Source organism: Taudactylus pleione, unplaced genomic scaffold, assembly GCF_031769625.1.
Source record: "Taudactylus pleione unplaced genomic scaffold, aTauple2 ptg000170l, whole genome shotgun sequence".
In the NCBI taxonomy this organism is placed as follows: Eukaryota; Metazoa; Chordata; class Amphibia; order Anura; family Myobatrachidae; genus Taudactylus; species Taudactylus pleione.
The window spans coordinates 9,895,899-9,908,349 of record NW_028284572.1 but is presented as its reverse complement, the minus strand read 5'-3'; the positions used below and the strand labels follow the sequence as shown (position 1 = coordinate 9,908,349).

The following is a 12,451-nucleotide window of genomic DNA, read 5'->3' as shown; positions in this document are numbered from 1 at the left end:
TTTTCCTGTACCCCAGTTGCTCATGAACAAGAATGTGCACAGTACACACTGAGATGCTCAGCTCGTCAGCAACAGCACTAACTCAAATGCGTCTGTCAGCCTGATTCAGACCTTCAATGCCTCACAAATTGTCATCTGTGGTGGACATGCCTGGCCGGTAGTGCGCCAAACCTGTTTCTGTAACATGACGTTATCACCGTACACTGCAACAAGTTGGCGATGAATTTCAGCTGCTGATGTGCCCTTTAGATACTGTATCTGATACAGTGCCCTTTAGATACTGTGGACCTCATTCAGAGTCGGTCATTGTGGCCGCACGGTCGTACGCCACCGATGTTCGCTAAACTGCGCATGCGTAAAGTTCGCAATGCGCGTGTGCAAACTAGCTGCTACGATCGGAAATTTCTCTCTCTTTGAACACAGCCAGGTCAGTAGTTTGAGTGACGGAATGAGGCGTTTGTGGGTGGTAACAGGGGAAGGTGCTTGAAAACGGAGGAGTGGAGATCCGAACGCAGGCATGCCTAATTATGTGAACGGTATTTTATAGGAGTGCATAATTAACAAAGTAGTGTCATGGCACACGTGACATGGGTGGTTTGTACACTGACCTGATCGTAGTGCTTAAGAGAGGGTATGGTCAACCTTAAGCTCTACGACCAGTTCCGATGGTTACCGATGGTCTCGATTAACCCTTATATGGCCGGAGATGACGTGTAATGCGTACGAGAAGGGGGTGTATTTTTTGTCTTACGGCCGCATCCTCTCCTTGGTCGGCCAGCTAACGATCCGATCTTAAGGACGCAACTTGCGAGTGCATCATTTGCATATCCGGCCCCTTTTCCCTTACGACCGTGCGGCCGCAACGACCGACTCTGAATGAGGTCCTGTATCTGATCACACTGCGCACCTCAATGTTTGTCTATGTTTCCGCCAGCCCTGCCATCTTACATATGATGTTGGGACAGTATGACTGATATGAGGCACAGTCTAATGACCACGAGGGGAAGCAGTGGTCTGATGGGAAATTAAGAAGGAAATAGAGAACATTACACACTTGAGAGGTCTTGTTACCTTATTTATAGAACCACCCTCGTATATACAGCACTGTCACGTGACAGGGGAGGGTTGTTTCCTTTCAGTCTGATATTTTACACACAGACATACTTGATGCTCTAAAACAAAGAGAACACACTGCGATAAAACACACTCTTAACATTTAAATTACACACACTTTAGTCTGGTCTCTTTTGCAAGTAGTAATTATTCACTTTCAAAATGTGGTAGAAAAACGTTTGAGTTTTTGGATCTGAAATGCAACCTCTGGATTTCTCTGCTTTAAATAATCTACCAAGGCTTTAAAATGGAAGTAGCAACTGACAGTTAAAAATTAATACATTTGTGGTGTGGTTTTAAGCCCAGAATATTAATAATCTCATACTGTTTCCGCCAATTTTAATGCTGTAAATCGATTATTCTTGAAACTAAAAATATCTGTAGGAAAAAAATATTTCACATTGGAGATAAAATCCATGAAATAAGCAATGGCCATCAGATACAGTTAAAAAAAAAGTGTAACCAACACACGTTTAACTTCTCTTTAACTGCCACGTCTGAAGCATGTTTGTGAGAAGGATGTCTTTCCGCAGTTACTGTACCTGGATAACATACAGGTTGTAGCCCTGACCTTCCAGAACCGATGTCATGTGATTGTCTTGGTCAAACACTGGTGGGTTATCATTGTCATCTTGGATTAACACGGATACTCTGCAGTATGCCACAGAAATGCTGGTTTCAGCAGAAATTATTACATTCATTTTATTTGTGAATTCAAAGTCAAGTAATGATGGATCGAGTACTGTGAGTTCTCCTGTAGGGTGAAAAGTGTCATAATTAATTACAAAAAAAATACACACTGAAAGCAAAAGAGGTAGCCTTCTGACCCGGACCCTTTTACACTACCACAATTATGGTATTTACATGAAAGGGGTAGGTAACTGCATAATTGCTGGCATATATTCGGAATCTGGTCAGAATGTCGACACCAGAATGTCAACATGTTCTGAATGATACAGTGTTCTGAATGTTGACAGTCAGAATGTTGATTTTGAAATTAGGTCGACAAGAAAAATTCCAACATCCACAAATGTCAACATGGTTAAAATGTCGACATGTTCATAATGACTACATTTAAAATGTCAACACAAGAATGTTGACAGTACATTTTTGTGTTATTTTCAGGGTTAGGGTTAGGCTTAGATTTAGGGTTAGGCTTGGGTTTAGGGGTTAGATTTAGATTTAGGAGTTAGAGTTAGGCTTAGATTTAGGGTTAGGTTTAGGGGTTAGGCTTAGATTTAGGGGTTGGGGTTAGGTTTAGATTTAGGGTTAGGTTTAAGGGTTAGGCTTAGATTTAAGGGTTTGGGTTAGGCTTAGATTTAGGGTTAGGTTTAGGTTTAGGGGTTAGGCTTAGATTTATGGTTAGGTTTAGGGGTTAAGTTTAGATTTAGGGGTTGGGGTTAAGTTTAGATTTAGGGTTAGGTTTTAGGGTTAGGCTTAGATTTAGGGTTAGGTTTTGGGGTTAGGCTTAGATTTAGGGGTTAGGTTTAGATTTAGGGTTAGATTTAAGGGTTAGGCTTAGATTTAGGGGTTTGGGTTAGGCTTAGATTTAGGGTTAGGCTTAGGTTTAGGGGTTAGGCTTAGATTTAGGGGTTAGAGTTAGGGTTAGATTTATGGTTAGGTTTAGGGGTTAAATTTAGATTTAAGGGTTGGGGTTAAGTTTAGATTTAGGGTTAGGTTTAAGGGTTAGGCTTAGATTTAGGGTTAGGCTTAGGTTTAGGCATTAGGCTTAGATTTAGGGGTTAGGTTTAGATTTAGGGTTAGGCTTAGGTTTAGGGGTTAGGCTTAGATCTAGGATTAGGCCTAGGTTTAGGCTTAGCTTTAGGGGTTAGGGTTAGGCTTAGATTTAGAGTTAGGCTTAGATTTAGGGTAAGGCTTAGATTTAGGGGTAGGGTTATGCTTAGATTTAGGGTTAGGCTTAGGTTTAGAGGTTAGGCTTACATTTAGAGGTTAGGGTTAGGCTAAAATAATAAAAAATCCATGTCAACATTCTGGTGTCTACATGCGAAATGTTGATATTATGAACATGTCGACATTTCAATCATATCAACATGTCAACATATTGTCCATGTCGACATTCTGACTGTCATCATTTAGACCCTGTCGACATTCTGAATGTCAGCATTCTGAATGTTGACTTTTCATACCACTCCCATATATTCATACTTTTTTTTTATTGAATAAGAGTAGAGAAAGAAATATATATTTTTAGTATATTGTACATTTATAATCAAGTTAATCTAAAATTATGTCTGTTTTATATATTCCAAAAACAACTCCCTCCAACAATTATAATTTAGAATTTAACTGCACGGAAAAATATGTCTCTTTGTTTTTAACTGTGCAGCAAAACCTTGTTCTGACCAGTTACAATGCTGCTCCTCTTGTAGCCATGGTCTCCTGTCATAATCAGGATATGTAGATCATGAAAAGTAAAATGAATCCTTGCGACAAATGTAATAGGGTGAGAGTTTAGAAAATGTGAGAGTTTAGCAGTAACCTCTCACACTATTACATTGGTTGAGTTTTATCTTCAAAATGGGAAAACACCTGGATGAGAGTTTAAAACGTGAGAGATTTTTTAGTCTAAAAACATGCGAGTTTGTATGTTCTCTGACTTTATTACATTGGCCCAGTTTAAAAAGTGTGAGAGCTTACTGCTAAACACTCACATTTTCTAATCTCTCACCCTATTACATTGGCCCCATGTGTGTAAGGCCAATCAATTGCTTTTACTTCATTTACCACAATGAATAAACAATTTACCTGTTTCAGAATTTAACATAAATGTTTCTGTGCCTCCACTAATTAACCTGTAGACTGTGGTTCCTCCATTTGGTTTACGCTGTTCGGCTGTTACAGTTACCAATGCCGTGCCTGTTTTTGGATACGACAGAGAAAGTTTAGTAAGACACATGGTGGCATTCTAGACTTTTACTGCAAATGCCGCAAAGTGATTGTATGTACGAGAGCGCTAGATCTATGATGTTAACATTTCAGTCTGTGATCTAGAAACTCACCAATACAACTCAAATAGGTTACAAAACAGCTAACAGATAGGAAAAATAAATCTTTGCTGCCTAGTGAAATGTTGGCACCACGTGCAAGCCATGAAACACAATGAGAAATTTAGCATGATACAGTACATCAGTGTCATTATATACAAACAAGTTTTATCATACAGGTACCGCAATAAAATGCCTCAAACGTTTCACAACAGTTATAAAGCGCAGCCAAAAGCTATGAAGATATAAATAGAAGGGATATAATAGCATGTATTTCTCATTGCATTCCATTTGTTTAATTTTTAGAAGATCAAGTATTCACTACTAGCATCTTGCAACAGCAGCTACTTTTTTCAGTTTGGGTTTATATTATTACAAACATTTTGAACAGTTTTGTAGCAGCCATTTAAATAACTGATTCATGTTTACAAAAAAAAAGAAGAAAGTATCCCATACGAGTGTACATTGTCTCGCAATAAATCGTAGTTAAACCATAAATTTTAATATCACGTTAATATCCAGATAAGTGGTTAATTAAAACACAGCGAAATAAAAGACAGCCATGTAAAGAGTGAAAAATATAGTATGAAAAGTGGTTTTAAAATACACAATCGTGCTCAGTCACTATAACTTTTATTTTTACACTAAATAGTGTTATGTTATGTGTGACTCCGACTTATACGATTAACTCTTTAGAGCAGTCCAACTTTGCTCTTATATACATTGTCGGTACATATGACAGTAGTACAGTAATGATATAATTTAATCTTCACATGACAGTAGTAATGGCACACTTTCGGTCATTCTTCAATTGTATTCGACAGATATATATCTTTGGTGCCTTATAGTGTATATACTGTATGACTAGGAGTGCCAATACTATTCAATATATATTAGTGTAACCTGTATCATTCCAACTCCAATATAAAGTAATATTTGATTACATACAGCTTTCACATAAACACATGGGATTATTAATTTATATTGTTAGGTCCATCTCATCTCTGGAGAGACGAGGACCGGATTAAGGACCATATATACCTAGGTCTGAAAATAATCAAAGACCTATTATCAGGGCATTAGAGAGATAGGACCGGTGATGGGGGAGGCATTAGCAAATCTTGGGGGCATGGTCATGCACCCCCTATCCACCCATCAAAAATGCAAAACTACTATGCGCTACATTGAAGGGGAAGATTCTTCACCCAAAACATTTGGCCAAGCCCCTACAGGCCCCTTAAACAAGCCAGGGCCTAGGTATTTAGCACCTGCGCCCCCCCCCCTCTTGACACCCCTGCCTATTGTGTGAAGAGGAAGGTCAGTACCAATGCAGTGTGGGAGTAGCCAGTTATATGCGGGTGTGTAAACCTCCTACACTATCAGCCCCAATGTGTCCCTAAATATGTCAAAGGAGAAAAAATGCATCATTTTGTGAAGAAAGGTGCAGATTTAATACTTATGATTTATGACCAACCATGTGCTCCAATGGGCTGCTGGTCATCACCGTGCTGCCATGATGGTGGGCCTATTTTTATGTGAAGGCCTAGAGTTATAGTTCTATCTGCCCCATTTTTAATCTGGCCCTCGTCACAGGCTTCTACATATCATGAAAATTATAATTTACAGTCTATGGTAGCATAACTAGAATGCGCTACTAATACTAGAATATATACGTATACTCCTGTGATAATGAAAATGTGTGCCCTGATATAGTGTCCTCGTAAAAATTCAGAAATTTACCTGGTTCACTGTTTTCCAAAATTATAACTTCATAGACACCATGTGCAAATGAAATATCTTTTTCCAGGCCTTCTAGGTCAACTGTCACAAGTCCAGTTGATGTCCTTTCTGGGACTCCAAGATCTGAAGCCTGCACTCGGAGAACTGCACTTCTGAAGGAATCAAAAGACAATGGCACCTGGAGTTGGATCTCTCCTGTTTCCCGATTAATATGGAAGAGTGGATCAGGTTTCACCAGATTATACACCACTGTTCCATTCAAGCCTAGATCCAAGTCACTTGCATGTACAGCAGCAATAGTGCTATTGACCTGGGTTTGAGGAGAAATGAGGACTTGAACAGGATCCTCTGAAAAAACTGGAACATTATCATTGATGTCTTCAATATGCACCAAAACTTTGGCAGTGGAACTTTTGGGGCCATGAATGCTACAGTCGGTAGCCATTGCTCTGAACACATATTGGTGTTTACTTTCTCGGTCTAAAGCTTTTGCAGTCACAATGCTTCCATTTGTTTTATTTATAGTGAGAACACCTTGCGTATCATCAATCAAAGAGTACGTCACTTCCCCATTTAAGCCCTCATCTATATCAAAAGCCTGAAGGCTCAAAACCGTTGATCCAATATGTAAGTCCTCTCTCACAGATGTGCGGTACTGGCTCTTGGGGAACGTAGGTGGATTGTCATTTTCATCTAAAACCTTAATGTGCAGTTTGGCTGTGGTGCTTTTCCGGGGGCTGCCAAGGTCATGGCATTCAACGATAATGGTAAAACTGCTGACATCCTCTCTATCTAGACTGCGGGTGGTCCAGATCTCCCCTGACGTGTTATTGATGCCAAAGTATCCGCCCGTGTTTCCACCTTCAGAAGGAAAGAGACATAAAACAAAAACTGACACTAAAAGACAGTCAAGTGGAAATATATATTATGGTAACACCATGCAAAATTTGTTAATTCCAATAACATGAAGCATTTCTGCTTGTACAGCCAGTGTTTAAGTGTCTCTGGCATACGGCTGCCTTCTGATTGAATTAAAGCTGTATTTAATTTAAATCAGTGGGTGGCACTGACAGTAAATACAGAATGCCTTATCCATTACAGAGAAATGACTTTGCCAGATGTGAGCCCTTCTTTGAATCTGACACACCTTATAAAATATATATCTTAATGTGGCGGCATTGAAGTATTCGGCGGTTTGTTACAAACACCAAAAGCAACAACTGGTAATCCAAACTGCAATAACAGTACTTTAAGGGTATATTCCAGTTAAACAGAATATTTAGTAAATATATGGGGCCTATGCTGATATTTACCGAATAGCTGAATTTATGTATTAAAACAGTATAGTGAATATGCTATGAAAATGATGGCTGCTTTTTTCATGTACTGTATTACAAAGGCTTATTTCAGAATCCCTCTAGAATGTAAGCTCTTGTGAGTAGGGCACTCCATCCCACTGTGCTCTCTATGTACAGTATGTGGATTATGATTATATTATTATATATATTCCTAAATCTGTACAGTTGTGAATTTGTCTGTAACTCTCCTATTTGAGAAGTCCTGTATGTTCCATCCACTATGTCAGCGCTAGGGAACCCTTGCGGTGCCTTATATATTAAAGTTAATAAAAATCTTAGTATCACCTATGTCATTACTGCAATATGCTAATACAGTAGTGTCACATATACTATTCTTATGCCAAGCAATAAAACATGAATAAAGACAGGGACACTGCATTGTAATATGGATCTACAGTAAACTTTGCTTTGCTATATAAAAGAATACACTAAGGGCCTGATTCGGACATGGGAATAGAGTGAGATATCTCTCTCAACTGATCATCTTGGTAAAACCATGCTGCACTGCAGGTGGGACAGATTTAGGAGGAGTGTTTCCAAACTGACATCTAAATTGTAGAGTAGTAATAAAGCTGTGCAGTATTTGTGGGCTACATACAAAAGCAGCCAGTATTTACCCTAAATGCAAAAAAAAAAAAATGTATGTATTTACACCCCTTGCATTGCAATATGGTTTGTTCAGGTTCACAGTTGAGAGAGATATCTCACGCTATTCCCAAGTCTGAATCAGGCCTTAAGTCAGCACTGTGCTCTTTGTGATGCAGGGATTGAGTATGCGACAGTACTTTATGTCCATGTTTATAGAATCCCATTGTTTGTGAATAGGAAACCATTATAAATAATCAACATACTCATGAAGTACTGGAGAATACCAAATTACAATATTTCTGAAAAAGGCGTTTAGCTTATTATTAATGAATACAGTATATTGGTCGCATCCATCCCCCACCCACCACGTCACTGCCCCTTCTCCCCCTTCATGTCGGGGATGGTCCTGATGCCTCTGGACCACCAAAGCAGCCCAAGCCTTAACCACCACCACCTGCTGCACCACAATTTTCTTGCCATTGCCAGCTCCACCCATCCCTGACAGTTGCAAAATAAATCAAATAAGTCGTAATAACAAAAAAAAAGAATCACCCGGCCTCATCATATATAAGATCTTGCTAATTAATTTTTTAACTTTTCAAATATAAAACAATAGAAGTTATGATATTTAATATAATATACTTAAATAATAAATATAACATTCATGCAAAATATAAAAAAAAAAACACAAATATTAACTTTACAGCGGTCCTGTAACACTAAACATACTAAGCAGCTCAGTACTGGCAAAATCCTGCGTGCAATGTTTATTTAAACATCTGTTCAGACAGTTTAGCAAGTATCATTAATTACCAATTATTTGGAAATGTATTCTGCCATTGTTGCCAGCATCCTTGTCTACAGCCAATACATTGTGAATTATTCCCAGATCCTGGTTTTCTGGGACATGAATCTCAGCCTCAGGAAGTAAAAGCTCAGGAGCATTGTCATTTTCATCCAGGACTCTGCAGACAATGGTTGTGGAACTGGAGAATGAGGGGGATCCACCATCTGTCACTAGTACTAATGATGAAGAAATTACAGTAAATGCTCAGCCGGCTTAGTGGTGAGGGACAGTATGTAACCAAGCATTAAAGCATAATATAAAGTATTGTCTGTAAGCATGATAACAAATACACTGTATAACTGGTACACTTAGGATATTTTTATTTTGTGTTATTTACAAAGGAAGAGGTTATACATGGTGCTTCTTTCTCTGTAGATTGGGCCTGATTCTGAGTCAGATGCAATTACTAACATGGACGGATCAGGGGGATTACTGCAAACTGTGCATGCAGAAAGAGATCGCAGCCTGTGTACCGGGCCGTAACTAGGGTAGTGCGACCAGTGCCATGGCACAGGGCACCACAGGGCAGGGGGTGCTGTTTGGGCCTGTCAATTTTCCTGTTTATTATCATTCTCACTTGTAGCTTCCTCTTCTTTTATCCCCAGCATCTCCTGGCCTCCCCTGTGTCTTCCCTGGCCCTTCCCCATGAGGCCATGGCCTTTTTTAAGGTGTACTATATTATGTCCCCAGTTAAAAATCAGCCTGTGGAAGAACATGGGATGTGTTGCACATAGCACTGGGTGGGTGTAAGTGCCGATGCTAGTGATGATTGTGAGGATACCGGGTGACCTGGGTATCCTGGGGTTCAGGGATCACACAGTGGAGCAGGTTATAATGAAGGAATGATGAACTTTATTCATGGAGACACAGAAATCCAGCAAACAGTAAGCAGGGTTATATCATTACAGTCCACTCAGAGTTCAGCAAAGTCTTTTAGAGCTGCTGTATGTCTCTTCCCTACCTGGCCATCTGTAACAGGGCACACAGAGCTGCTATATATATCTTAAGACACTGAGAGGGGACAACACCCCAACCTTCAGAGTCACACAGTACTCACACACTATCCCACAATTCCCCTTCCTGCACCACCTTACTTCCCTCTCTCTCTCTCATTGGTGGGCTCAGGTGTCAGTCTTTGCAGAGAGGAAGGAGGGCTGTAACAGGAATACTCCCCTACTGTCTGCTTCTGGCAAACTTCCTGTATGAGATATGCAGACTGAGGGCTTCAATTTAAGAACACAGAAATGAGTCATGGGGTTAACTCTTTTCAACATGCAGGCAAGTCCTAGAAGTCCTTTTCCCTTGTCTCCTCACAATGATGCCTGTGGCCGTGAATGAAAAACTATTCGCAGGCCAGCCAGCCACATAAAGACAGATGTTTGTTCTTCATAGATGGGCCGATACATTAGCACAAGTTACCAAGCAGGCTGCCGGAGCTGGAGGGAAAAGTGGCCGCAGGTGCATCTGACTCAGGAACAGGCCCATAGTGTGTCTGTTGATAGGTTTCTAATGTGACAAGTGTATTTGTACTATAAACCAATGTATAAAGCATGTTTTATACACACAGAAGTGCTGTACATTACCATACACAACTCAGTGTAGTGGGCACAGTAATATATACTGTGTGCCTTTATATAGGTTAATTGGCTCCCAACACAAAATGAACCCTATTGTGTATGTGTGTGTGCATGTGATAGGGAATATAGAGTGTAAGCTCCACTGGGGCAGGGACTGATGTGAATGGCCAAATATTCTCTGTAAAGTGCTGCGGAATATGTGTGCGCTATATACAGTCAGGTGCATAAATATTGGGACATTGACAGAATTTTCATATATTGGCCTCTATTCACCACCACAATGGCTTTGAAATGAAACAAACAAGATGTGCTTTAACTGCAGACTTTCAGATTTAATTTGAGGGTACTTACATCCAAATCAGGTGAACGGTGTAGGAATTACAACAGTTTCTATATGTGCCTCCCACTTTTTAAGGGGCCAAAAGTAATGGAACTATCAACTCAAAAGCTATTTCATGGACAAGTGTGGGCTATTCCCTCGTTATTTCATTTTCAATTCAATTAATTTCAATTAAGCAGGTAAAAGGTCTGGAGTTGATTCTAGGTGTGACATTTACATTTGGAATCAGTTGCTGTCGACTCTCAATATGAGATCCAAAGAGCTGTCACTATCAGTGAAGCAAGCCATCATTAGGCTGAAAAATCAAAACAAACCCATCAGAGAGATAGCAAAAACATTAGGTGTGGCCAAATCAACTGTTTGGAACATTCTTAAAAACAAAGAACGCACCGGAGAGCTCAGCAACACCAAAAGACCCGGAAAACCAAGGGAAACAACTGTGGTGGATGACAGAAGAATTATTTCCCTGGTGAAGAAAAACCCCTTCACAACAGTTGGCCAAATCAAGAACACTCTCCAGGAGGTATGTGTATATGTGGCAAAGTCAACAATCAAAAGAAGACTTCACAAGAGTGAATATAGAGGGTTCACCACAAGATGTAAACCATTGGTGAGCCACAAAAACAGGAAGACCAGATTAGAGTTTGCCAAACAACATCTAAAAAAGCCATTACAGTTCTGGACCAACATCTTATGGACAGATGAGACAAAGATCAACTTTTACCAGAGTGATGGGAAGAGAAGAGTATGGAGAAGGAAAGGAACTGCTCATGATCCAAAACATACCACCTCATCAGTGAAGCATGGTGGTGGCAGTGTAATGGCGTGGGCATGTGTGGCTGCCAATGGAACTGGTTCCCTTGTATTTATTGATGATGTGACTGCTGACAAAAGCAGCAGAATGAATTCTGTAGTGTTTCGGGCAATATTATATGCTCATATTCAATCAAATGCTTCAGAACTCATTGGACGGCGCTTCACAGTGCAGATGAACAATGACCCGAAGCATACTGCAAAAGCAACCAAAGAGTTTTTAAGGCTAAAAAGTGGAATGTTATGCAATGGCCAAGTCAATCCCCTGACCTGAATCTGATTGAGCATGCATTTCACTTGATGAAGACAAAACTGAAGGGAAAATGCCCCAAGAACAAGCAGGAACTGAAGACATTTGCAGTAGAGGCCTGGCAGAGCATCACCAGGGATGAAACCCAGCGTCTGGTGATGTCTATGCATTCCAGACTTCAGGCTGTAATTGCCTGCAAAGGATTTGCAACAAAGTAATAAAAAGTGAAAGTTAGATTTAGGATTGCTTAGTTTGTCCCATTACTTTTGGCCCCTTAAAAAGTGGGAGGCACATATAGAAACCGTTGTAATTCCTACACCGTTCCCCTGATTTGGATGTAATTACCCTCAAATTAAATCTGAACGTCTGCAGTTAAAGCACATCTTGTTTGTTTCATTTCAAAGCCATTGTGGTGGTGAATACAGGCCAAAATATGAAAATTCTGTCAATGTTCCAATATTTATGCACCTGACTGTAAATAACTGGTAATAAATAAATAATAAATAAATATAGAAGTAAGGTTTAGGGCATTTTTGTTATCTCTACAAATATTCTGCATTGTTTGTTCCAGTTCTAACTTTCTACCTGGATCTGCTTCCCTTGTTCTGTTTGCTGTCTTTATGTTAGAGAAGAGTGCTCTCCAGCAGATATTACCGCCACGGCTGTCTCTGGTGACTTAACTGCTTACTCTGTATTACACTGTGTTGCCGCTGTTACCGGTAACAACCGCTGTTATCCTGAATAAACCTCCAAGCCTGCTTAAGGATAAACTACCTGGACTAACCTCCTTTTCACATTCCACTGGTGCTTATTTCTCTAA

General features: G+C 39.9%; 1 protein-coding gene across 1 annotated transcript in view; it reads right to left on the bottom strand.

Annotated features, from left to right (window-relative positions):
- Window positions 1-12,451, bottom strand: part of DCHS2 (dachsous cadherin-related 2) — a 321,829-nt gene that overhangs the window by 25,846 nt on the left and 283,532 nt on the right. The window contains exons 13-16 of the mRNA XM_088475373.1: window positions 8,618-8,827; window positions 5,859-6,719; window positions 3,880-3,990; window positions 1,656-1,867 (exon numbers count right to left, since the gene is read on the bottom strand). Of these exons, the coding sequence (XP_088331499.1) occupies window positions 1,656-1,867; window positions 3,880-3,990; window positions 5,859-6,719; window positions 8,618-8,827 (1,394 nt within the window). The remainder of the gene's footprint in view (window positions 1-1,655; window positions 1,868-3,879; window positions 3,991-5,858; window positions 6,720-8,617; window positions 8,828-12,451) is intronic.